Consider the following 24,597-nt stretch of genomic DNA (forward strand, 5'->3'; position numbering starts at 1 on the left):
CTGAATTGAAAACTGCATTGACTTATGCAATGCATCTCAAGAGTGGCATGTTCAACAACTATGAAAAAGTATTGAAAGAAAACCTTTTCAGTTTGCCATTCATCAAAAAACAAAAATTCATTGTATATGTTAATTAGTTTCAGAAATATAGACGGACCAAATCGGATGATTATTTTTATATACCCTAATTATATACATATATACACACCTGGAAATGGAAAAAAGAACACATTGACACCGGTGTGTCAGACCCACCATACTTGCTCCGGACACTGCGAGAGGGCTGTACAAGCAATGATCACACGCACGGCACAGCACACACACCAGGAACTGTGGTGTTGGCCGTCGAATGGCGCTAGCTGCTCAGCATTTGTGCACCGCCGCCGTCAGTGTCAGCCAGTGTGCCACGGCATACGGAGCTCCATCGCAGTCTTTAACACTGGTAGCATGCCGCGACAGCGTGGACGTGAACCGTATGTGCAGTTGACGGACTTTGAGCGAGGGCGTATAGTGGGCATGCGGGAGGCCGGGTGGACGTACCGCCGAATTGCTCAACACGTGGGGCGTGAGGTCTCCACAGTACATCGATGTTGTCGCCAGTGGTCGGCGGAAGGTGCACGTGCCCGTCGACCTGGGACCGGACCGCAGTGACGCACGGATGCACGCCAAGACCGTAGGATCCTACGCAGTGCCTTAGGGGACCGCACCGCCACTTCCCAGCAAATTAGGGACACTGTACCTCCTGGGGTATCGGCGAGGACCATTCGCAACCGTCTCCATGAAGCTGGGCTACGGTCCCGCACACCGTTAGGCCGTCTTCCGCTCACGCCCCAACATCGTGCAGCCCGCCTCCAGTGGTGTCGCGACAGGCGTGAATGGAGGGACGAATGGAGACGTGTCGTCTTCAGCGGTGAGAGTCGCTTCTGCCTTGGTGCCAATGATGGTCGTATGCGTGTTTGGCGCCGTGCAGGTGAGCGCCACAATCAGGACTGCATACGACCGAGGCACACAGGGCCAACACCCGGCATCATGGTGTGGGGAGCGATCTCCTACACTGGCCGTACACCTCTGGTGATTGTCGAGGGGACACTGAATAGTGCACGGTACATCCAAACCGTCATCGAACCCATCGTTGTACCATTCCTAGACCGGCAAGGGAACTTGCTGTTCCAACAGGACAATGCACGTCCGCATGTATCCCGTGCCACCCAACGTGCTCTAGAAGGTGTAAGTCAACTACCCTGGCCAGCAAGATCTCCGGATCTGTCCCCCATTGAGCATGTTTGGGACTGGATGAAGCGTGGTCTCACGCGGTCTGCACGTCCAGCACGAACGCTGGTCCAACTGGGGCGCCAGGTGGAAATGGCATGGCAAGCCGTTCCACAGGACTACATCCAGCATCTCTACGATCGTCTCCATGGGAGAATAGCAGCCTGCATTGCTGCGAAAGGTGGATATACACTGTACTAGTGCCGACATTGTGCATGCTCTGTTGCCTGTGTCTATGTGCCTGTGGTTCTGTCAGTGTGATCATGTGATGTATCTGACCCCAGGAATGTGTCAATAAAGTTTCCCCTTCCTGGCACAATGAATTGACGGTGTTCTTATTTCAATTTCCAGGAGTGTATATATATCGCTATTAACTGACAGTGCTATTGTCAGTAAGTTTATGTCACGTTGGGCGATAGTAACGAAATGCACGAAGATTTGGATAAGTTTTAGACGTGGCGTAATGACTTTCGGCTCTTTTTAAATGTAAATAAGTGCAAGTTAGCGAATGTAAAAGATCCCCGTAGTGCCTGATTACAGGATTAGTGGTGAGCATCTTGAGCAGACTAAACCACACAGGTGTTTAGTGGTGACCGGAGTTGTAAAACGACCGTAGACTACCCCAGACCGTAGTAAGCAAGCGTACACTGCTATACCTTTCCTAGGAGTATTGGTCAGATAAGGTCGCACCTGCGTTACCTGTACGTTAGGTGTGTTGCATACGTATCGGAAGTTACTTCGTAATGATTACTTTCTTCACATATTTGATCAGTCTTACTAGAGTCCCCTAAATACCGGAAGCGGTGAACCGTTTAGAAATTGAATGAAAATATGTAAAGAGCCGGTTAATCTATCGAACATTTGTGTTCTACATGGCTATCCTTCTGTCTGTTACTTAATAGAAAAAGAGTGTTTACAGAAAAATTGGTTCATGTGACTCTGAGCACTATAGGACTTAACATCTGAGGTCACCAGCCCGTAGACTTAGAACTACGTAAACCTAACTGACCTAAGGAGATCACACACATCTATGCCCGAGGCAGGATTCGAAACTGCGACTGTAGGAGTCGCGCGGTTCCGGACTGAAGCGCCTAGAACCACTCCGCAACCGCGGACGGCCATAAAAACTTAAATCGTCCATGTTTAATTAAGGTTTTATTCGAAATCTGTTAATTTGTAACATGAAACAGTGGGATGCTGTCGTAAAAATAAAGAAAGCAATACAAAATTCATCATATAGCGCTAGAAAACACAATTTCTTCAACAGAAAAGGAAAATTAAAAAGCGTTAAAGAGAAATATATCAAACAGCTCTTCAATAGTTCATCGAACTTATATTTAAGCCATATACTAAGGAATGAATATAAGATGGTCTAGAATTTAATGAACACTAAGTAGTATAATTTTTGCAGTGGTCATTATGGGCTGGGTGTGGCTCGAAAGCAGACGAGTTACAATTGGAGGAATCTCTGATTGTTATCCAGTTCGGAGTGGCTTGCATGGTAGTGACTCGTTTTTAGAAAGTGGTGCCATCTTGTCTTACGGTTGTAGAATATTTTACAGCACACCGTATTCGCCGTTGACTGTGGAGTGTGTGTATTTCATAGTTGCAGTTTCGACTTTTGAGCCATTATCGAGTCTTACTGCAAAAGATTGTGCAGTATCACATGTTAACGGCCCAAAAGGGCAAACTGCAACTGTGAAATAAAGACACACTCCTGTCAACGGCGAATATTACCTCGTATACAGGATCGTAAACCTCGACCGTAAGAAACTAATCGGTTGTAGAATTGTGTGATTCCCCCTGAGTGCTTTAACACTCTCAAGTGATTTACTGCGCTAATGGTGAGAGATACTCGTAGCTCCGGACAGTTCGAATTTCGGAAACTTGTTTACTCAACGGTGTCTCTATGAATGTACGGAACGACTGGAGGTTGGAGAACTGAGTGTTTGGTGACCTGGGGTTGAAGCTGAATCCATTTTCCTCAGTCTTGTGTGTCAGAGCCTCGGGATGAGTACAGTAAGCAGTGCCCAACGTCAAGTTTGCTAATAACGGACACCCCGAACGGCGGTGACGTAAGATTAGTATCTTTCGTAGGGCAGCCCGAGCGGTAGGACTGAGGGTTGCACAGCACAGCTCGGCTACAGAAGAATGTGTTGACGATCTGGCCAACAAGACCTGCGCTGCGCGTTGCTGTTACACAATAACGGGAAGGCTAGTATTATTCTTTCAGCCGCTAAACCCAGTACAGGTGCAGCACCTTTGTAGAAGGATGTATAAAAAGTAAAAGTACTTCTGAATAAATTTGTTTTTCCCACAATTTGGTTTTAGATGAGAGAGATGGACGACTATACGGTGTGCCCAGGAGTTATGGTCAACTGTTAGTCGTAAGACAGGAACAGTGATCTGACGTAAGAATGTCAAGTGAACGTGGGATATAAAATGGGTACCTGCCGTGAGCACTCGTTTGTTTTGGCTACTATGGATTACATCACTGGTAGTGAACAAGTGCTCACAGCTCTTAAGGTAAGCATTCGAGAGCCCGTGTTTAGTACATACTTTTTGCTTCCAGTCACCGGTCCTGTCATACTCCTGAAGATTTACCATTCATCCTGGGAAACCCTATATATCTGGACGCCGATGGCAGTCAGGTGTCTACAATAACGGAAGTTTGACTAGCAATAATGCTGTACTCAAACACTATGAATCACTTCGAAGGGAACGATCTATTGATACGTAATCAGCATGGTTTCAGAAAACATCGTTCTTGTGCAGCGCAGATAGCTCTTTATTCGCACGAAGTAATGGCCGCTATCTACAGGGGATCTCAAGTTGATTCCTTATTTCTCGATTTCCGGAAAGCTTTTGACACCGTTCCTCACAAGCGACTTCTAATCAAGCTGCAGAGCTATGGGGTATCGTCTCAGTTGTGCGACTGGATTCGTGATTTCCTGTCAGGAAGGTCGCAGTTCGTAGTAATAGACGGCAAATCATCGAGTAAAACTGAAGTGATATCAGGTGTTCCCCAGGGAAGCGTCCTGGGACCTCTGCTGTTCCTGATGTATATAAATGACCTGGGTGACAATATGAGCATTTCTTTAGGTTGTTCGCAGATGATGCTGTAATTTACCGTCTAGTAAGGTCATCCGAAGACCAGTATCAGTTGCAAAGCGATTTAGAAAATATTGCTGTGTGGTGTGGTAGGTGGCAGTTGGCGCTAAATAACGCAAAGTGTGAGGTGATCCACATGAGTTCCAAAAGAAATCCGTTGGAATTCGATTACTCGATAAATAGTACAATTCTCAAGGCTGTCAATTCAACTAAGTACCTGGGTGTAAAAATTACAAACAACTTCAGTTGGAAAGACCACATAGATAATATTGTGGGGAGGGCGAGCAAAAGGTTGCGTTTCATTGGCAGGACACTTAGAAGATGCAACAAGTCCACTAAAGAGACAGCTTACATTACACTCGTTCGTCCTCTGTTAGAATATTGCTGCGCGGTGTGGGATCCTTACCAGGTGGGATTGACGGAGGACATCGAAAAGGTGCAAAAAAAGGGCAGCTCGTTTTGTGTTATCACGTTATAGGGGAGAGAGTGTGGCAGATATGATACGCTAGTTGGCATGGAAGTCATTAAAGCAAAGACGTTTTTCATCGCAGCGAGATCTATTTACGAAATTTCAGTCCCTTTCTCTTCCGAATGCGAAAATATTTTGTTGAGCCCAACCTACATAGGTAGGAATGCTATTCAAAATAAAATAGAGAAATCAGAGCTCGAACAGAAAGGTTTAGGTATTCGTTTTTCCCGCGTGCTGTTCGGGAGTGGAATGGTAGAGATAGTATGATTGTGGTTCGATGAACCCTCTGCCAAGCACTTAAATGTGAATTGCAGAGTAATCATGTAGATGTACATGTAGAAGTAGATAGAACAATAAAACTCTAAAACCAGACGTGAAATTAAAGGGCTACAGAGAAATACCACCGTACATTGATGATATATACAAATACTAAATGAGTGACTGAGAGCTGAGCTGTAGCATGTCTGACTCGTGCAATGATTAAATCTTTGCCTTATTGCTGCGGGCAGGAACTCTGGAGGTGATACCTTTTACTTTCCTCTATTCTCACTAATTTTTAACGTCCGCGATTTTTAATAAAAGTAGTTCTGTACGTTCTGCAACGACGTGCCGTTATTTAGGTGGAAAATGTACGAGGCCACATAACAAAACAGTGAAACAAGTGTTTTTTACGAAAGGTACAAAAATAACATTTTAAGAAGAAGATTCGTAATAAGTTGCAGTATGCTTATACACTCAAGCGGGTGAGAACATACGTGATACTATTTGTACAAATTCTCCAGCCGCGATGGTCAGTGACATATAATGTAGTGCGATAATACGTCGCACAATTTGTTTCGTAAACTATACGCTGATGTTAAAGAATTTATATGCATACATTAACTCGTATTTTTTGAATACGTATAATTAACAGTTAACTACTTAAGTTCGGAACGGCCACTCCTGTCAAGAGAAATGAAGTAGGGAATTCGTATCTAACATCTGTAGTGAACCCTAGACATGGCGCACACGGAGGTAGCGGTTAGCTGCAAAGGCTGCAGACATTTCGTTCCGAAATACTTTGCAGACGTGTTTTTGGAAACTTCCCACTCTTCGTTCGAAATCCATGCGCTAATTACAATAGTTGTGGTCGTTTGACTTCAAGTTCGTGGCACGGAGGAAAGAAAACGCATTTCCATTCTTAAATAAAACCGTCCGTGATAGAGTGACATCATATTCAAGACAACCCTGAAGTAGATGAGTTGTTAATGAAAAGAGGGAATAGTAAAAAAAGGTGTCAAGACAATGTGATAACAATGCAAGGCGACGGACTAAAAGAGACTGGGTGCTCAAATGGAAAGTGGAAATGTTAAGAGTCCGAATGTACAACAGAGGAGGACCCTGTAGTATCTGGTGACGAACCGAATTATAAGACCTCATGGTCTGTTCGCGCTTTTTTGAATACTCGTGCCGAGCTTTTGGTCTAGCGTTTATCTTCTTCCTTTCGGACAGTTGCGTTTATTCACTGCCAGGCGGCAATGCCAGTGCCAATAATAAACGCGCTACAACATATTTCTGACCGTTATGATTTTTCCTTTCTTACAGTGTTTATTTGGTATATAGCTAATAAAGTTTCTGGAGACCGACAAGCTTATGTGCACGAATAAGCACTGTTATAGAAAGCATCGGTCGCGTGAAATTCAGCTTGCCCTTTTCTCACTTGGTATACTGCGAACTACGGATGAAGGGAAACGGCATATACCTAGATTTCCAGAAAGCGCATGACGCTGTGCCCCTTCGTAGGCTGTTAAAGGTGGTATGAGCATATGGAATAGCTATGTGAGTGGCTCAGAAACTTCTTAAGTAATACAACCCAGTATGTCGTCCTCGACGGCGAGTGTTCATGACAGACTATGATATCGTCAGAAGTGCCACAGGGAACCGTGATACGACCGCCGCTGTTCTCTGTATACATAAATGACTTGGGGAACGGGATGGACACCAGTCTGCGGTTGTTTGCTGCAGATTCTGTGGTAACGTGTCTGAGATTAGTGACTCTAGGATGATACAATATGAGTTAGACAAAACTTAGTGTGATGACTGGCAGCTAGCTTTTAGACGTAAAATATTTTAAGTTAATGCGGATGGGTAGGAAGAACAAAGCTGTTGTGTTCGGGTACAGTATTAGTAGTCTCCTGCTTGACACAGTGGAGTCGTTTAAATATCTTCGCGTGTAACGTTGCAAAGCGATACGAAGTGGAGCGGACATGTAACAGCTGTGGTAGAGGACGACAATGGTCGACTTCTGTTTATCGGCAGAATTTCAGCAAATTGTGGTTCACCTCCAAAGCAGACCACATGTAGGACGCTGGTGTGACCTATTATTGAGTACTGCTGGAGTTTCTGGGTTCCGCACGAAATCGGATTGAAGAAAGACGTCGAAGCAGTTCAGAGGAAGCTGCAAGATTTGTTACTTGTATGATTGAACAACACGCATAGTTATAGAGATGGTTCGAGAACATAAAAAGAAATCGCTGAAAGGAAGGTGACGTTCATTTCGACGAGCAGTAGCGGGAAATTTTAAAGAACCGGCGTCTGCAGCTGAATGCAATAAGATTCTGTTGCCTCCAACATACATTGCGTGTAACGAACAATATGGAGGCATGCAGACAGTCGTTTACTGCTCGTTGTATTTGGGAGTGGAACAGGAAAGGAAATAACCAGTAGTGGTACAGGGTACCCTCCGCCACGTGCTAAATGATGCGGTAGCGTTCTCGCTTCCCGCGCCCGCGTTCCCGGGTTCGATTCCCGGCGGGGTCAGGGATTTTCTCTGCCTCGTGATGACTGGGTGTTGTGTGTTGTCCTTAGGTTAGTTAGGTTTAAGTAATTCTAAGTTCTAGGGGACTGATGACCATAGATGTTAAGACCCATAGTGCTCAGAGCCATTTGAACCATTTTTTAGAATCGATGAAAATTTAGTAGTAGTGGAACAGAAAAGTCTGAATCATAAAGATACAGGGCGATGTGTACGAAAATTTAATCGTCGTTCTATAGCGTCTAATAGATTACTTTTTTCCTACAGATGTTGACATTTCTTCAGTTACTTCATTGGCTTTCCAGTGACCGAAATCAGCCACATTCATACACAAGAAATTTTAAAACAATACATAATAAAAAGGCACAGAGCTGCTGCAATGTAATAGCCACTGTAAAAATGTAACGTGTGTGATTGCAATTATATTCAAACAATAAAATGACTGTTATATAATTCGTAGATATTTCTTAAATATAAGAAGGTTTCTTAAAGTATAAGAATTTGTCAGTGTCACTTCACTCACTACAGAAATATAAAAAAGTATTTGCTTTCGAGCTCAAAAAGAAGCTCGTAGAGCCACAAATACTCCCCTTACTTCACTATGGTAACACCGATCTCCAAGGACTTTCGAACAAAAGTGCATTCAGGCTAAAACTGGAGATGAATGCTTGTATGCGATACATTTGTGACGAGAGCTATTGGTTCAAATGGTACTGAGCACTATGGGACTTAACTTCTGAGGCCATCAGTCGCCTAGAACTTAGAACTACTTAAACCTAACTAACCTAACGACATCACACACATCCATGCCCGAGGCAGGATTCGAACCTGCGGCCGTAGCGGTCGCGCGGTTCCATACTGTAGCTCCTGGAACCGCTCGGCCACTTCGGCCGGCCGTAAGCTATTTCGACCACATCATTCCTGCCTACGAACAACTGTCATAGCTACGTGCCGACAAGCGTAGACTGTCATTCTCTATGTTTATCGTCTTCTCAATCACTGTACTCGCTCCTATTTATCTTCAAATCTTACACTACTACCATACCAGCACAGCAGAAATATTGGTTCTCAATAAAGTAAAATCCTCTCTGTAGCATGATATAACACAGCCATGTTGGAAATATAATTTTCTGCACCAGGAACCCGACTCTGGAAGAATCTTCCCCAAAAAGTCAGAGCAATTAAATTCCTTCTAAACTTGCCCCACCTTCTGCCACAATAGTCATCTCTCCCGTATACTGGTCCGCAGCTCACCCCCTCCACCATAACTTTTCCCTCCTACATGTTGGCAGAATGCTTTATTTCAGTTCTGTTCTTTCCTAACAGCCATTGTCACTGTCATTTCAATTTTCTCCTCTATTTTTCTCTCTTCCACTTATAAACAAGTATATAAATGTGCTAAACAAATCCATACCATTCTTAATGCCTTTTGCTCTTATTACCATTATTATTACTACTTGCAATTATTATATTCTTTCTTATTTTTACTATCAATTGTTTATCACTATTATTATTATTATTATTCCTGTGAATATTTCTGTAGTACAGTTGTTATGTGTTATCCTGGTCAGGTGTAAAAGAGGGTATTAAGCCCTAATCTGGTTGGGCTAAATAAGTAATAAATCAATAAATAGCTACTTTCACTTCAGTTGTTAATACATGTATTCTTCTGTATATTAACATTTTATAGTACCTGAAGTGGATAACTCATGTTCAAAATTTTTGCAATTGTATTTCAGTCAACATAGAATGAAGGCTTTCACGACCGGATGACGTAGCGGCTGGTAAACATTTCGAGATGCGAGGTCGTGGTTCAAGAAACTCTTCTGTTCGTGACGTTTCGTCCAAGACAGCACTGGACATCATCAGAGGAGCCCCTCCACTGATTCCTGCCGACTGACCGGTCGGACGTCTGAGAGAGACATAAATACCGTGGGAAAGGGGGTGTGGTCGAAGTAATGCGTGATGGACAGAGATAATCCTTGTCAAACATAAAACTTAACTATCGGTTGTAATCTTCTCAAAGATAAAATTGTCTAGCAATTCGGCACAGCTACTGTTCATATGTCGCTGAGTGTCATTGCCTCCTCTTTCCTGTTAAAACTATCCTAATACTTATAAATTTCAATGGATTCTTTACATAGACGCGGATAATAATTTAACGTTGTAGATAAAATTTTTGTTTCAGGAAACTTCACTTCGTGGTTTCCTAATGAAGAGTGTCTTCTGCTACTGCTGATTTCTCTGTTTTTCCTAGTTGGCAATGACTTTTGTGCTCTTTTAGCGTTCCTCCTGGTAGTTCGAATAGGAATTTTGTATACACCAGACGGCCGCGGTGACCGAGCGGTTCTACGTGCTTCATTCCGGAAATGCGTGACTGCTACGGTCGCAGGTTCGAATCCTGCCTTGGTCATCCATGTGTGTGATGTCCTTTGGTTAGTTAGGTTTAAGTAGTTCTACGTTCTAGGGTACTGATGACCTCAGATGTTAAGTCCCATAGCCTTCAGAGCCATTTGAACCATTTTTGTACGCACCACATGTCGACAGATCAGGGCATTTGTCCTTCACAGAATTATTTTCTTTCTTGGTCGAAAGACCGGTCTGATTTCTTGTTTCTGTAACATGTTACCTATCTGATCCGTTACTTTTTTTAATAAAAGGGAGAAAAACTATTTATCCGTCGTTGTGGTTCATCCTTGTCCTTCGCTCTTCTGTTCCTTGGTCTCAGAATTCTCTTTACCTCTTTCCCTGAGTAGCCATTTTATTTTAATTTTATTTTTTGGTGCCACATTCACAGTTCGATTACGCTAGGCAGACCAGATCCCACAAAGACTCTACTTTACAAAGGTATGTGTACATCAGCTGTCGGATAATATCAACCAGTAAGCAAGGTACTGTTTTCATGGTCGGATAACCTAAATTGAAAACCCTGAGATGTGGATGCTCTGTACCTTTCCGCTTGCACGACGAGCTCAGAGTTTCGCCACAGCGCCCCACTACGCCTCGTACCGCACCAGCAGGCCCCAGAATGGCAGCAGCGGTAGAAGCAGCAGAGGCAGAAGAAGCGGGGCGCCCACCGACCGCCCTCCTCCGCGGCTGGAGCCACTCCTCGTTTCCTGGAACGAGACAAAGACACAGTTAAACTCGCCCGTTCGGCACCGAAACTTGGCCGGTAAGTCGTAAAGATCTAAGCCAGTATACACTGAAGCGCCAATAAAACTGGTATAGGCATGCGTATACAAAAAATGCACTATGGGACGTAACATCTCAGGTCAACAGTCCCCTACAACCTAGAACTACTTACACCTAACTAACCCTAAGGGCATCACACACATCCATGCCCGAGGCAGGATTCGAACCTGCGACCGCACCAGTCGCGCGGTTCCGGACCGAAGTGCCTCGAATTGCTCGGCCACAGCGGCCGACATACGTATACAAATACGCCTATTTAACACAAGTGTCCGGGGCAGTTGTTAGATCGGTTACTGCTGCTACAACGGCAGGTTATCAAGATTTAACTTTGTCTGAACGTGGTGTTACAGTCGGCGCACGAAACCCCTCCGCAAATTGCTGCAGATTTCAGTGCTGGGCCCTGAACAAGCGTCAAAGTGCGAACCATTCAACGAAACGTCATCGATATGGGCTTTCGGAGGCGAAGGCCCACTCGTGTACCCTTGATGACTGCACGACACATAGCTTTACGCCTCGCCTGGGTCCGTCAACACCGACGTTGGACTGTTGACGTCTGGACACATGTTGCCTAGTCAGATGAGTCTCGTTTCAAATTATTTCGAGCGGATGGACGTGTGCGGGTATGGAGACAACCTCACTGATCCATGGACCCTACATGTCAGCAGGGGGCTGTTCAAGCCAGTGGAGGCTCTGTCGGGGCGTGTGCAGTCGGAGTGATTTGAGACCTCTCATACGTCTACATACGACTCTGATAGGTGACACGTACGTATCATGTCTGATCACCTGCATCCATCCATGTCCATTGTGCATTTCGACGAACATGGGCAATAGCAGCAGGACAATTCGACACCCCACACGCCCAGAAATGCGGCATAGTGCCTCCAGGAACACACTTCTGAGTTTAAACATTTCCACTGGCCACCAAACTCCCCATACATGAACATTATTGAGGATATCTGAGATGCCTTGCAACGTGCTGTTCAGAAGAGACCTCCACACCCTCGTACTTTTGCGCATTTATGGACGGCCCTGCCGGGTCGATGATGTCAGTTCTCTCCAGCGCTACTTCAGACATTGGTCCAGTATATGCCAAGTCGTGTTGCGGCACTTCTGCGTGCTAGCGGATGTCCTACACGATATTACGCAGGTGTACCAGTTTCTTTGGGTCCTCAGTGTATGAAAAGAATAGATTGCCGCTCATCAGACAGCCGCAACAAAAAGACTGCTAAACAAGTGAGCTATTTTTCTGAATTAGAGAAAGGACACATCACCCCCCCCCCCCCCCCCACACACACACACACACATAAATGCAACTCTCATACACATGAAACTGTCTCTGGCTGCCCAGCCATGTTCTTCAGAGTTGCATTTCCCTGAAAGTGTGTGGGGAGGGGGGGGGGGGCGGGGGGAGGGAATGTCTGTTGTCTAATTAAAAAAAAAGCTTACTTGTTTAGCAGTCTTTTTGCTGTGCCTGTCTGCGACTGGACATTTCCTCTATATGATGAGCAGCAACCTCTCCTTTTTCATATATTGTCATTATTCCATCTTAAACATTCCTTTGTTTAACAATTAAGGCAGGCTGACAGAATGAATCTTTCAATACCTCTTTTACTTGTGAAATGTTCGACACGATTCATGTTCCTTAATACGTGATACATGGGATTTGTGGAAGTATTTAACAGATTGGAGCATTTTTTAATTAATGAGAACGTTTTCGTAAGTTACAGTTTGTATACATAAAACCTTAGAAAGATGTTTATCCTATAAAATTCTGAAACAGCAAAGTCCGAACGGCAACATAGATTTGAAGACACTTCCACTAACTAAAGTAATTTTACATTGATTTATTTCTTTGAAACACAGTACATATTACACAAATGATGAAATTCTGTAGGGGATGTTTCCATCTACTATTCGCTGTCCAAGCAATGTTCTTTTCTTAACGAAAACTAATTACCTGAGGCTAAACTTTTTTACCTATTAAAAACGACTTACTTGCAAAATGTTTACAATATTTTAGAAACGTGATGTACATAAAACTTCGATTTCTAATTCGTGATTAGTTAAAAAAATCTTCAGTTTTTAACCGTTTTGCTACGTAGAAAACACACAGGCTTATCTAAATTTTGACTGATAAGAAAACCGGATATTAATATAATCATTAGTATAAGAATGGAGATTTGCAGTATGTTCTCTTGTAAATACTAGTCAAATGCGAGGAAGAAGACAGTTCGTAATTTGCATTTTTACACACACACAGTCAGAAGTAAGATCTACCTTTGCAAGCAATCTATACGTCTTTTGTTTTCTAGAATTGCAGTGCTTTGTACAATCAGTTTCGCTTTGTTCCAGTGCTGTGATGTTGTCGTTTTTCGATATTGATCAGTAAATAATCATAAAAACATTTGTAATGTGAGCTTTTGCTGTGATGAAACTAGTTCAAATGTGCTCCATTATGCAACTAACAACCAGCCAACTGGTTCATGGGAAACAAATTGGAAATTCGATTCTACGTGATGTCTCAGTTCTCATTTCAAGACCAGCAGACCTCAAGAGAACGACCAATTTTCTTCAGAGATCACTGATAAAAGGTAAGTCTGAATTTATCTAACTGAAGTACAGGGCTATTACAAATGATTGAAGCGATTTCATAAATTCACTGTAACTCCATTCATTGACATATGGTCACGACACACTACAGATACGTAGAAAAACTCAAAGTTTTGTTCGGCTGAAGCTGCACATCAGGTTTCTGCCGCCAGAGCGCTCGAGAGCGCAGTGAGACAAAATGGCGACACGAGCCGAGAAAGCGTATGTCGTGCTTGAAATGCACTCACATCAGTCAGTCATAACAGTGCAACGACACTTCAGGACGAAGTTCAACAAAGATCCACCAACTGCTAACTCCATTCGGCGATGGTATGCGCAGTTTAAAGCTTCTGGACGCCTCTGTAAGAGGAAATCAACGGGTCGTCCTGCAGTGAGCGAAGAAACGGTAGAACGTGTGCGGGCAAGTTTCACGCATAGCCCGCGGAAGTCGACGAATAAAGCAAGCAGGGAGCTAAACGTACCACAGCCGACGGTTTGGAAAATCTTACGGAAAAGCCTAAAGCAGAAGCCTTACCGTTTACAATTGCTACAAGCCCTGACACCCGATGACAAACTCAAACGCTTTGAATTTTCGGCGCGGTTGCAACAGCTCATGGAAGAGGATGCGTTGAGTGCGAAACTTGTTTTCAGTGATGAAGCAACATTTTTTCTTAATGGTGAAGTGAACAGACACAATGTGCGACTCTGGGCGGTAGAGAATCCTCACGCATTCGTGCAGCAAATTCGCAATTCACCAAAAGTTAAGGTGTTTTGTGCAATCTCACGGTTTAAAGTTTACGCCCCTTTTTCTTCTGCGACAAAAACGTTACAGGACACGTGTATCACGACATGCTGGAGAATTGGCTCATGCCACAACTGGAGACCGACAGCGCCGACTTCATCTTTCAAGAGGATGGTGCTCCACCGCATTTCCATCATGATGTTCGGCATTTCTTAAACAGGAGATTGGAAATCCGATGGATCGGTCGTGGTGGAGATGATGATCAGCAATTCATGTCATGGCCTCCACGCTCTCCCGACTTAACCCCAGGCGATTTCTTTCTGTGGGGTTATGTGAAAGTTTCAGTGTTTAAACCTCCTCTACGAAGAAACGTGCCAGAACTGCGAGCTTGCATCAACGATGCTTTAGAACTCATTGATGGGGACATGCTGCGCCGAGTGTGGGAGGAACTTGATTATCGGCTTGACGTCTGACGAATCACTAAAGGGGCACATATCGAACATTTGTGAATGCCTAAAAAAACTTGTTGAGTTTTTGTATGTGTGTGCAAAGCATTGTGAAAATATCTCAAATAATAAAGTTATTGTAGAGCTGTCAAATCGCTTCAATCATTTGTAATGACCCTGTATTTCTCTTACCCATTAATATCATACACCAAGTTACCATAGAACTTGTGAGAAAATGTATTGACAGTTAAAGGCAATTTTCGACATGCACCCGCAAGAAAGCATTAATTTTCTTGGCTACGTTTAATTGGGCATCGTGCAGCCTGATAGTGCAGCTTACGGCTGCAACCAGTCACTCAGCGGTATTAACTGACGAAGCCGTACTGCTTACTGTGAGGCAGCTTCGCGCAGTTCACACGTTCGCCTACCATCTACTGCCTCATATCTGACACAAAACACAGCTATACGCTATAAAACGTAAGTAATCAGACATGTCCTAACTTAAGCTATCCTAGCTGACTGTTTCCTACCGAGTGAGGTGGCGCAGGGGTTAACATCTGGACTCGCATTTGGGAGGACGACGGATCCCCGTGATTTCCATAAATCGGTTCAGGCAAATGCTGCAATGGTTCCTTGGAAAGGACAAGTCCGACTTTCCTTCCCCGTCCTTCCTTAATCCCATGGGACTGATAACCTCGCTGTTTGGTAGCCCCAGACCAACCGACCAACCCAACTGTTTCCTGTTGCTGGTGTCTATTCTTTGTTTGGAGCCAACTGATGATCTATAGTCCACATAATGGCACTGAAGTCATATGTTACAGTAGTGACTACAATACTACAGCTGATCGACGAAAGAAATACAAAAATTTCCAGGGAAATACAGAAATACAAGTCATTTAGGAATGAAATATATACGAAGTGCAAGGAAACTAACACGAAATGGGTACACGAAAAATTTGAAGAAACCCAAAAAGAAATGGTTGTCGCAACGACTGAGTCAACATACAGAAAACCAAAACCAACCTTTGTTGAAATTAAATGCAAGTGTGGTAACCTTAAGAGGGCAATGGGAATCCCGCAGATGCAGAGGAGAGAGCGCATAGGCGAAAGGAGTACATCGAAGGGGGAAGGTTTCTCTGAAGTGATAGAAGAACGAACAGGTGTCGATTTAGAAGAGTCGGGGGTCCAGTATTAGTATCAGATTTTTTTAAAAAAAAGTTTTGGAGGACTTGAGATCAAATAAGGCAGAAGGGATAGATAAAATTCCATTAGAATTTCTAAAATCACTGAGGAAAGTGGTAACAAAACAACTACTGATGTTAGTGTGTAGACTGTGTGAGACTGGCGATATACTAAGAGCCTTTCAGGAAGAAACATCATCCTGACAGTTCAGTAGACTGCAAAATCTGTGAAGTGCTAGAATTATCGCACAATCAGCTTGACAGCTCATACATCCAAGTTGCAGACAAGAATAATATACAGAAGAATGGAACAGAAAATTGAGGATGTGATAGATGACTATCAGTTTGGCTTTAGGGAAGGTAAGGGCACCAGAGAGGCATTTCTGACACTGTGGCTGGTAGTGGATGCAAGACTGGAGAAAAATCAAGACACGTACATAGGATTTGTCGACCTGGAGAAAAGTTTGACAATCAACATCGTGCAAGATGTTTAAAATTCTGAAAAAAGTAGGGGCAAGTTATAGGAAAAGGCGGGTAATACGCAGTATGTACAAGAGCCAAGAGGGAAGAATAAGAGTTTAAGGACAAGACAGAAGTACTGGGATTACGAAGTGTATAGGATAGGGATGAAGTCTTTCGCCCCTAATGTGCGACCTATTCGTCGAAGAAGCAATGATGTGAATAAAAGGAAGATTCAAGAGTGGGATTAAAATTCAAAGCGAAAGGATTTCAATGATAAGATTCGCTGATGACAGTGCTGTCCTCAGTGAAGATGAATTACAGGATGTGGCGAATGGAACAGTCTAATGTGTACAGAATGTGGACTGGTAGCAAATCTAAGAAAGGCAGAAATGATGAAAAGTAGCATAAGGATTGGCGATGACAAACTAGATGAAGTTAAGGAACTCTGCTACCTATGCAGCAATATGACCCGTGATTGACGGAGCACGGAGGAAAAAAATGGTTCAAATGGCTCTGAACACTATGGGACTTAACTTCCATGGTCATCAGTCCCCTAGACCTTAGAACTAATTAAACCTAACTAACCTAAGGACATCACACACGTCCATGCCCGAGGCAGGATTCGAACCTGCGACCGTTGCGGTTGGGCGGTTCCAGACTGTAGCGCCTAAAACCGCTCGGCCACTTGGCCGGCAGCACGGAGTACATAAAAAAGTAGACGAGCACTGGCAAAAAGGGCATTCGTGGCCAAGAGGAGTCTCCTCGTAACAAGCATGGCCCTTAATTTGAAGAAGAAATTTCTGAGAATGTACGTTTGGAGCACAGCATTGTATGGAAGTGAAACAAGGACTGTGGGAAAATCTGAGCAGAAGGGAACGGAAGCATTTGAGGTGTGGTGCTACACAAGAATGTTCAAAATTAGATGGTCTAACAAGGTAAGTAATGAAGAGATCCTAACCAGAATCGGCGAGGAAAGGAATATGTGGAAAAAAATTGACAATGTGAAGGGACACGATGACAGAATACGAGTGAAGGCATCAGGGACTAGCTTCCTTGGTAAGAGAGGCAATGCAGAGTATAAAAACTGTAGAAGAAGAAAGATTTTGGAATATATACAGCAAATAATTGAGGACATAGGTTGCAAGTGCTATTCTGAGATGAAGAGGTTGGCACAGGAGAGGAATTCGTGGCGGGTCTCAGCCAGAAGACTGATGTTTCAGAAATAAATAAATAAATAAATAAATAAACGTCGTCAGAAAAACTGCAGGCAGACGTATTGTTTATGTTCTGGTCCAAAGATATATCCTTCTCTAAGCGATGGCTAACAAAGATATAACTTTTGACAATGTGACTTAGGTCTTTTCTCCCTTGTGTTCTTTAAAAAAAAACTAACATTTATTCGGAATAGAGAAATTTATCAATCTAAAACTTCACCAACGAAGGCTTTCTTATCTTTCTATATTATGCTATGGTATGGAAATTACGTTTCATAGGTTTGAAGTAGATTTGTAGTATTTGCCAGTGATATGTAACAAGAAAGTACTGTTAAATACTTAAGGTCGAAATTTTTCTGTTAGCCTCATTCCTTTTTAAAGACTTTTTAGATCTCCTTTTGTTAAATAGTTCATTGGTCCTAAAAGCGTGTCAAAATCTAATGAGACGCAGATTCTGGTATAATTTCCCTCTGAAAATTGAAGTAGTTGAAGTAGTTGATGTTGTTGTTGTTCTTGACGTCCGGCCGAAGACTGGTTCGATGTAGCTCTCTATGCTGCTCTTTCCTGTACAGGCCTCTTTACATCCGAATAACTGCTGCAACCTAAATCTTTCTGAATCTGCCTATAGTATTCATCTCTTGGTCTGCCTCCATCACAAACAGTTCCCTCCAGTAGTAAATTGCTGATCTCTTGATGCCTCAAAATGCCCCTTCTTTTAGTCAAGTTCTGTGAGGAATTAATTTTCTCACTAATTCTATTCAGCTCTTCCTCCTTAATTACTCGATCTGTCCTCCACTCTTCATCATCCTTTCGTGACACCGAATTTCTAAAGCTTCTATTCATTTCTCGTCTAAACTCTTTAATCGCCTACGTTTCAATTCTGTACAAGGCTACACTACAAATATATTCCCCTATAAATGACTTAATAACACTTAAATTTATATTCGATGATAGGAAATGCCTTCTTTTTCAAAAATGCTTTTTTGCTAGTGAGAGTCGGGATGTTATCTCCTCATTTCTTTGCCCTTCATTTATTATTTTGTTACCCACACAGAAGAACTCATATCGAAGTTTTCGAATCTCCTTTACTTCTTTCGTTTTGTTTGCGTTCATCTTATAACCTCCTATCGACTCACTCCAAGATCTTTGTCGTTTCTGAACGAATTATGGTGCGACCGGCAAACCTCGAAGTTTTTATTCCTTGACCCTAAACTTTAATCCCTTTTCCAATTTTGCTCCTTGGTTTCTTTCAAAGCTCGCTTAATGTACAGACTGAATAACGTAGGCTGATTTCTACGAGTCATAACTTGAGTCCGGTTACTGTACAAGCTGTCAATAATGTTTTACTCATTTTATTTTATCTTTCACAAACAGGCAATGCTCGAGTAATTTTTAAACCTAAAAGTGTTGAACATTATACGGAAAACTAACACTAAGAAACACAAATAATCAATGTTTTTTGATTTTATTGTTCAAATGGCTCTAAGCTCTATGGGACTTAACACCTGAGGTCAGTCCCATAGACTTAGAAACTACTTAAACCTAACTAACCTAAGGACATCACACACATCCATGCCCGAGGCAGGATTCGAACGTGCGACTGTAGCAGCAGCGCGGTTCCGAACAAGCACCTTGAACCACTCGGTCACAGCAACCGGCTACTGATTTTATATTCCAGTTCTTATTTACTAGTAATCTTACTAACTGCAACCAAGTATGAATAAAATATGCCTTGGAAAAAAAAAACGGAAAGCACGCCTTCGACAGAAGGTAAGGTAGCCGCAACGTAAAGTCTTTCTTTTTCCAACGCGGAGAAAAAAAACGTTGAACTGATGAGCTGATCATAAGTAGTTCGTAAGGCACGAAGGAAGAAAAATGTCTAATATCTACACAATAAATTCTACTCACAAGAGGAAAATATTTGTTTACTGCCACTGTGAGACTGAGAAATATAAATACGCTATCAGGTGAAAAGTATCTGGGAGGGCGTCTATGTAATGGGGTACTGGCCACTATGTGGCACAAAAAGGGACTCACCGGTGTAAAAGAAGGGGGAGACGGGGGGGGGGGGGGGGGGGAGCATTTTGAAGCAGGAAAACTTTGCAACTTCGGACGTGGACTAGTAATTGGGCGTCACCTGAGTAACAAATCTGCCGTGGACATTTCAGCGCTGGTAATGTCGCCCAAGTCATGTGATGGTGAAGTAGTAATGCGAAGTAACGACGACAGCTAAATCGAGACTAGGAAGAGATGACAGACGGTTACTGGACAGTAGAAACAGTCACGTCAAAGTAGCGGAGGGAGCCATTAGTGAGTTCCAGCGTGCTGCGGGGCATTCCAGCTGGCGCTGAGACTGTGAGTAGGGAGCCACAAAGAATGGTGTACGACGGTTGAGCAGTCCCGCATGAGCCACGCATGTCTGCGGCCGGCGCTAGGCGGCGCTTGCGTCGGTGCAGAGATCGACACTGTTGCACAGTGGGTGGCTGGAAGCGAGTGGCACGGAGTGCTGAATCGTGCTGTGCCCTGCGCCAATCGGATACGTGGAGAACGTCACCTGCCATCATGCGTAGTGCCAAGAGCGAGGTATGGACGAGGTATTATTACGGTATGGCGGCATTTTTTCGTGCTCCCCTTACTTCGCTCAATATAAAACACTCAAGGTGTAAGGGAATGATTCTTTGTGTCAGCATGACAATGCACCCTGTTAGGAAGCAACATCCGCGGGGCAATGGTTGGGGGACTCTATAACGTTCCCAATGTGGACTCACCTATCCCGAGTTCCGACCTGGACCGAATGGAATACGTTTCGGATAAGTCAGACCGTTCACTTGGCTCCAATACATATATACATAATTCAGACCGACATATTATGAGAGGGTCGTTCAATAAGTAATGCCCCACTTTTTTTTCTCAAAACATATTCAGTGTCAAGAGTCAGAATTTGGTAAAACTCTTCGTTACGTTCTACGACCCTACGGCAACGTTATGGAAGAGCACGTATTCCCTGCTGGTAAAAGCTCTTGTTCTGTACATGTAGCCATGTTCTCTGCATGACTGACACTCTACACTCTCGTCATCTTCAAAAGTGTCTTCCCCGTACAGAATCTTTAAGCGGTCCGAAGAGATGGTAGTCCGAGGGTGCCAGGTCTGCACTGTAGGGTTCACGGGGCAGTGATGTCCGACATGTTCCCGGTGTTGCAGCCATATGTAGTAAGCGTTGCTTGACACAGCGGAGAATGGCGAAACAGAGGCAAGCTGGCGACCGAGGCGTTGCAAAGTTGGCAGGCGCAGATAGCCTTGGTGACAGCAGCAGTCTACCAACACACCGAGTGCCGAGCGAAGCCTGGCGATTGCTGAGTAAGGGGAAGTGAGGCCAGCACGCTAAGTTACGCTGCAATATACTGCAGGAGTAATAACTAGAAGCTGCCACTGAGGATGAAAAACGCCCTCATGCCGGATATGAATAGCGGAGCGCAGGCAGCAACAGACAGAAGCCATTAGGAAGCAGTTCGGATCTGAGGACGGACGCGGTCCGTATCCGAATGTTGAATCTTCGTAGGTGACGATTCCGAAAGTCTGTTGCAGCTCGCCGGAGTCATCCGTTCGCCGCCAGATGTCAACTTGAGCTCTGGAGGTCGGCCCGAATTCGGTCGGCACCACGGCTAACTAACTACAGCGAGGACTTCCAGCAGGACCGTCCGCAGCGCAGGTCTCGGTCACAGGCGCCGCCGGGGACTGACGCCCGGACTTCACGGCAACCCGGCCCCACGGCGCGTGGTCCGTCCGTGACGGGAACTCGAGGACATCGCGACTGATGGCATCCCAGGCGCCGGTGCAGCAGGCGTCGTCAGCTGACCTCACGGCGACGCGGCTCCGTGGGCGTGCCGTAGTGAGGTGGCGAGTGGCGACGAGTTCACCTCAACCGCAGGGCATCCTGGCTTCAGGGAAGCACTGGTGGCCTGAGGCTCCTGCGTGCGATCAGCGGCGCGCGTTGCGCGCATTCTCGAAGAATCTACACAGCAGCAGCCAGGCGGAGGGATCCACAGGGCTGGGCAGCGACGACGAGGGAGAAATTGTAAAGAAAGTTCAATAAATAATCGTAAAACTCCACGCCGTCCCAGTCTTTGGCGCAGCCTCTGCTGCTAACAATTGGTGCAGAAGGCGTAACACCGGGTTCTCAGACTTGGGTGTGGGCGTGCATTATGGTGTTGGAGCAAGATTACTGCTGGATTCTTGTCCGATCGAAAACATCGGAAACGGTTCTCGAGTTTATTCAGAGTCTTCACGTATGCTTTTGAATTGATAGTTGACCCTCTTGGCGTCACATCCACGAGAATGACGCCATCCCAGTCTTCTTTTGTGGTGAATGAGGATGATGCCACTCGACGGACTGCCTTTTTATTTCCGGCGCAAAGTGTAGCACCCAGCTTTCGTCCCCCCGCAACGATCCGTGACAGAAAGGCCCCTCCGTCGGTTTCGAAACGCTCCAACAATTCAAATGAAATGGCCTTTCTATGAATCTTGTGAGCATTCGTGGAACCCGTCATGAGCACCTCCATGAATGCCCGAGTGTCTGGATCAATGCAGACGCACTTCCAGTGCTGGCTGACAACTGCGGAGCCAATTGTCGAGTCGTGATGCGCCGTTCGGCACGAATAATGGCATCCGCACGATTCAGCACGTCTGGAGCAGTGGCTGTGGCAGGACGTCCCGAGCGTGGCTGATCGTGGAGCTCTGTTCCTGCATTTCCTGACGCTGTGACTTTCTTTACCCAACGCCCAACTGTACACCTATCAACTGCAGCATCGCCATACACTGCACACAAACGTTTATGGGTGTTCACCACCGTTTCGTTTACTGCACACAAGAATTCAATAATAGCGTCGCTTCTTGTAAAGTGAGTCGTGTGTAGACTCCATTCTGACGCTGTACTACGGCTCTGCCATCGGCCAGAACGGTTGTAGACTTCACCGATGCACAGAACAAACATCAGATGTGAAGCACAAACAAGGACGTTTGTCTATGTATATAACGGCTTCTTGAAAATATGCGGGCCATTACTTACTGAATGACCTTCCTATAATGCCCACCAACAAGTATTCGGATTCTTTTCATCACGTAGTGTATTTCATTCAATTGTGACTTATAAAATGGGAAAATGCAAATGAATCACCTCAGATACAGCACCACGTCGCTCGGTGGAGCAGGAGAAGAGACTAGTTAAACCTGTTTCCGACTGTCAAACCTGGACTGGAGACTGATTTTCAAACACCGCCTGGAACAACTAATGAGATGGTACTGCAAGGAAATGGAGGAAACACTACTGTGGCTCAGTTATCAACCGACAATTTAGCTGGAGTAAAGTTCGTGTGTGGAGCGGGTGGGCGGGAGAGGGGGCGGCAGTAAAACGTGACGACAGTGGGCAGGGTCGCGTGGGTGTACGTTGCAGGATTTACGCATAGATGAACAAAATCAACACTCCCTCCTTTTCTTCCGCCATCTTTCTCCTACACCGTCTAGTACGGGACCCACTGCTCTCAAGATGTGGCAAAACTACACTCCTGGAAATTGAAATAAGAACACCGTGAATTCATTGTCCCAGGAATGGGAAACTTTATTGACACATTCCTGGGGTCAGATACATCACATGATCACACTGACAGAACCACAGGCACATAGACACAGGCAACAGAGCATGCACAATGTCAGCACTAGTACAGTGTATATCCACCTTTCGCAGCAATGCAGGCTGCTATTCTCCCATGAAGACGATCGTAGAGATGCTGGATGTAGTCCTGTGGAACGGCTTGCCATGTCATTTCCACCTGGCGCCTCAGTTGGACCAGCGTTCGTGCTGGACGTGCAGACCGCGTGAGACGACGCTTCATCCAGTCCCAAACATGCTCAATGGGGGACAGATCTGGAGATCTTGCTGGCCAGGGTAGTTGACTTACACCTTCTAGAGCACGTTGGGTGGCACGGGATACATACGGACGTGCATTGTCCTGTTGGAACAGCAAGTTCCCTTGCCGGTCTAGGAATGGTACAACGATGAGTTCGATGACGGTTTGCATGTACCGTGCACTATTCAGTGTCCTCTCGACGATCACCAGAGGTGTACGGCCAGTGTAGGAGATCGCTCCCCACGCCATGATGCCGGGTGTTGGCCCTGTGTGCCTCGGTCGTATGGAGTCCTGATTGTGGCGCTCACCTGCACGGCGCCAAACACGCATACGACCATCATTGGCACCAAGGCAGAAGCGACTCTCATCGCTGAAGACGACACGTCTCCATTCGTCCCTCCATTCACGCCTGTCGCGACACCACTGGAGGCGGGCTGCACGATGTTGGGGCGTGAGCGGAAGACGGCCTAACGGTGTGCGGGACCGTAGCCCAGCTTCATGGAGACGGTTGCGAATGGTCCTCGCCGATACCCCAGGAGCAACAGTGTCCCTAATTTGCTGGGAAGTGGCGTTGCGGTCCCCTACGGCACTGCGTAGGATCCTACGGTCTTGGCGTGCATCCGTGCGTCGCTGCGGTCCGGTCCCAGGTCGACGGGCACGTGCACCTTCCGCCGACCACTGGCGACAACATCGATGTACTGTGGAGACCTCACGCCCCACGTGTTGAGCAATTCGGCGGTACGTTCACCCGGCCTCCCGCATGCCCACTATACGCCCTCGTTCAAAGTCCGTCAACTGCACATACGGTTCACGTCCACGCTGTCGCGGCATGCTACCAGTGTTAAAGACTGCGATGGAGCTCCGTATGCCACGGCAAACTGGCTGACACTGACGGTGGCGGTGCACAAATGCTGCGCAGCTAGCGCCATTCGACGGCCAACACCGCGGTTCCTGGTGTGTCCGCTGTGCCGTGCGTGTGATCATTGCTTGTACAGCCATCTCGCAGTGTCCGGAGCAAGTATGGTGGGTCTGACACACCGGTGTCAATGTGTTCTTTTTTCCATTTCCAGGAGTGTATTTCTGTGACTTTACGGCCGGACGCCGTAGTTACGAAACCCTACACTAATACCTAAAACGCTGCAAACTTTTATAACCTCGCGGATTCAATTTAATCAGAAGGTACACACGTAAGTCATGTAGGACAAATGACTTTGAACAGTGACTT

The 24,597-nt window shown here is 45.2% G+C and overlaps 2 protein-coding genes across 2 annotated transcripts in view; one reads left to right on the forward strand and one right to left on the reverse strand.

Moving 5' to 3' along the window:
* LOC126292225 (transmembrane protein 151B-like) overlaps positions 1 to 9,424 on the forward strand; it is a 770,743-nt gene extending 761,319 nt beyond the window's left edge. The window contains exon 10 of the mRNA XM_049986098.1: positions 9,383 to 9,424. Coding sequence (XP_049842055.1) covers positions 9,383 to 9,396 — 14 coding nt within the window. The 3' untranslated portion in view covers positions 9,397 to 9,424. The remainder of the gene's footprint in view (positions 1 to 9,382) is intronic.
* The window catches only part of LOC126292227 (GILT-like protein 1), a 67,037-nt gene that overhangs the window by 7,507 nt on the left and 34,933 nt on the right, over positions 1 to 24,597 (reverse strand). Inside the window, exon 6 of the mRNA XM_049986099.1 lies at positions 10,595 to 10,759. Within this exon, the coding sequence (XP_049842056.1) occupies positions 10,640 to 10,759 (120 nt within the window). The 3' untranslated portion in view covers positions 10,595 to 10,639. The remainder of the gene's footprint in view (positions 1 to 10,594; positions 10,760 to 24,597) is intronic.

The sequence above is a fragment of the Schistocerca gregaria genome, chromosome 9, assembly GCF_023897955.1.
Source record: "Schistocerca gregaria isolate iqSchGreg1 chromosome 9, iqSchGreg1.2, whole genome shotgun sequence".
NCBI classification, from domain to species: domain Eukaryota; kingdom Metazoa; phylum Arthropoda; class Insecta; order Orthoptera; family Acrididae; genus Schistocerca; species Schistocerca gregaria.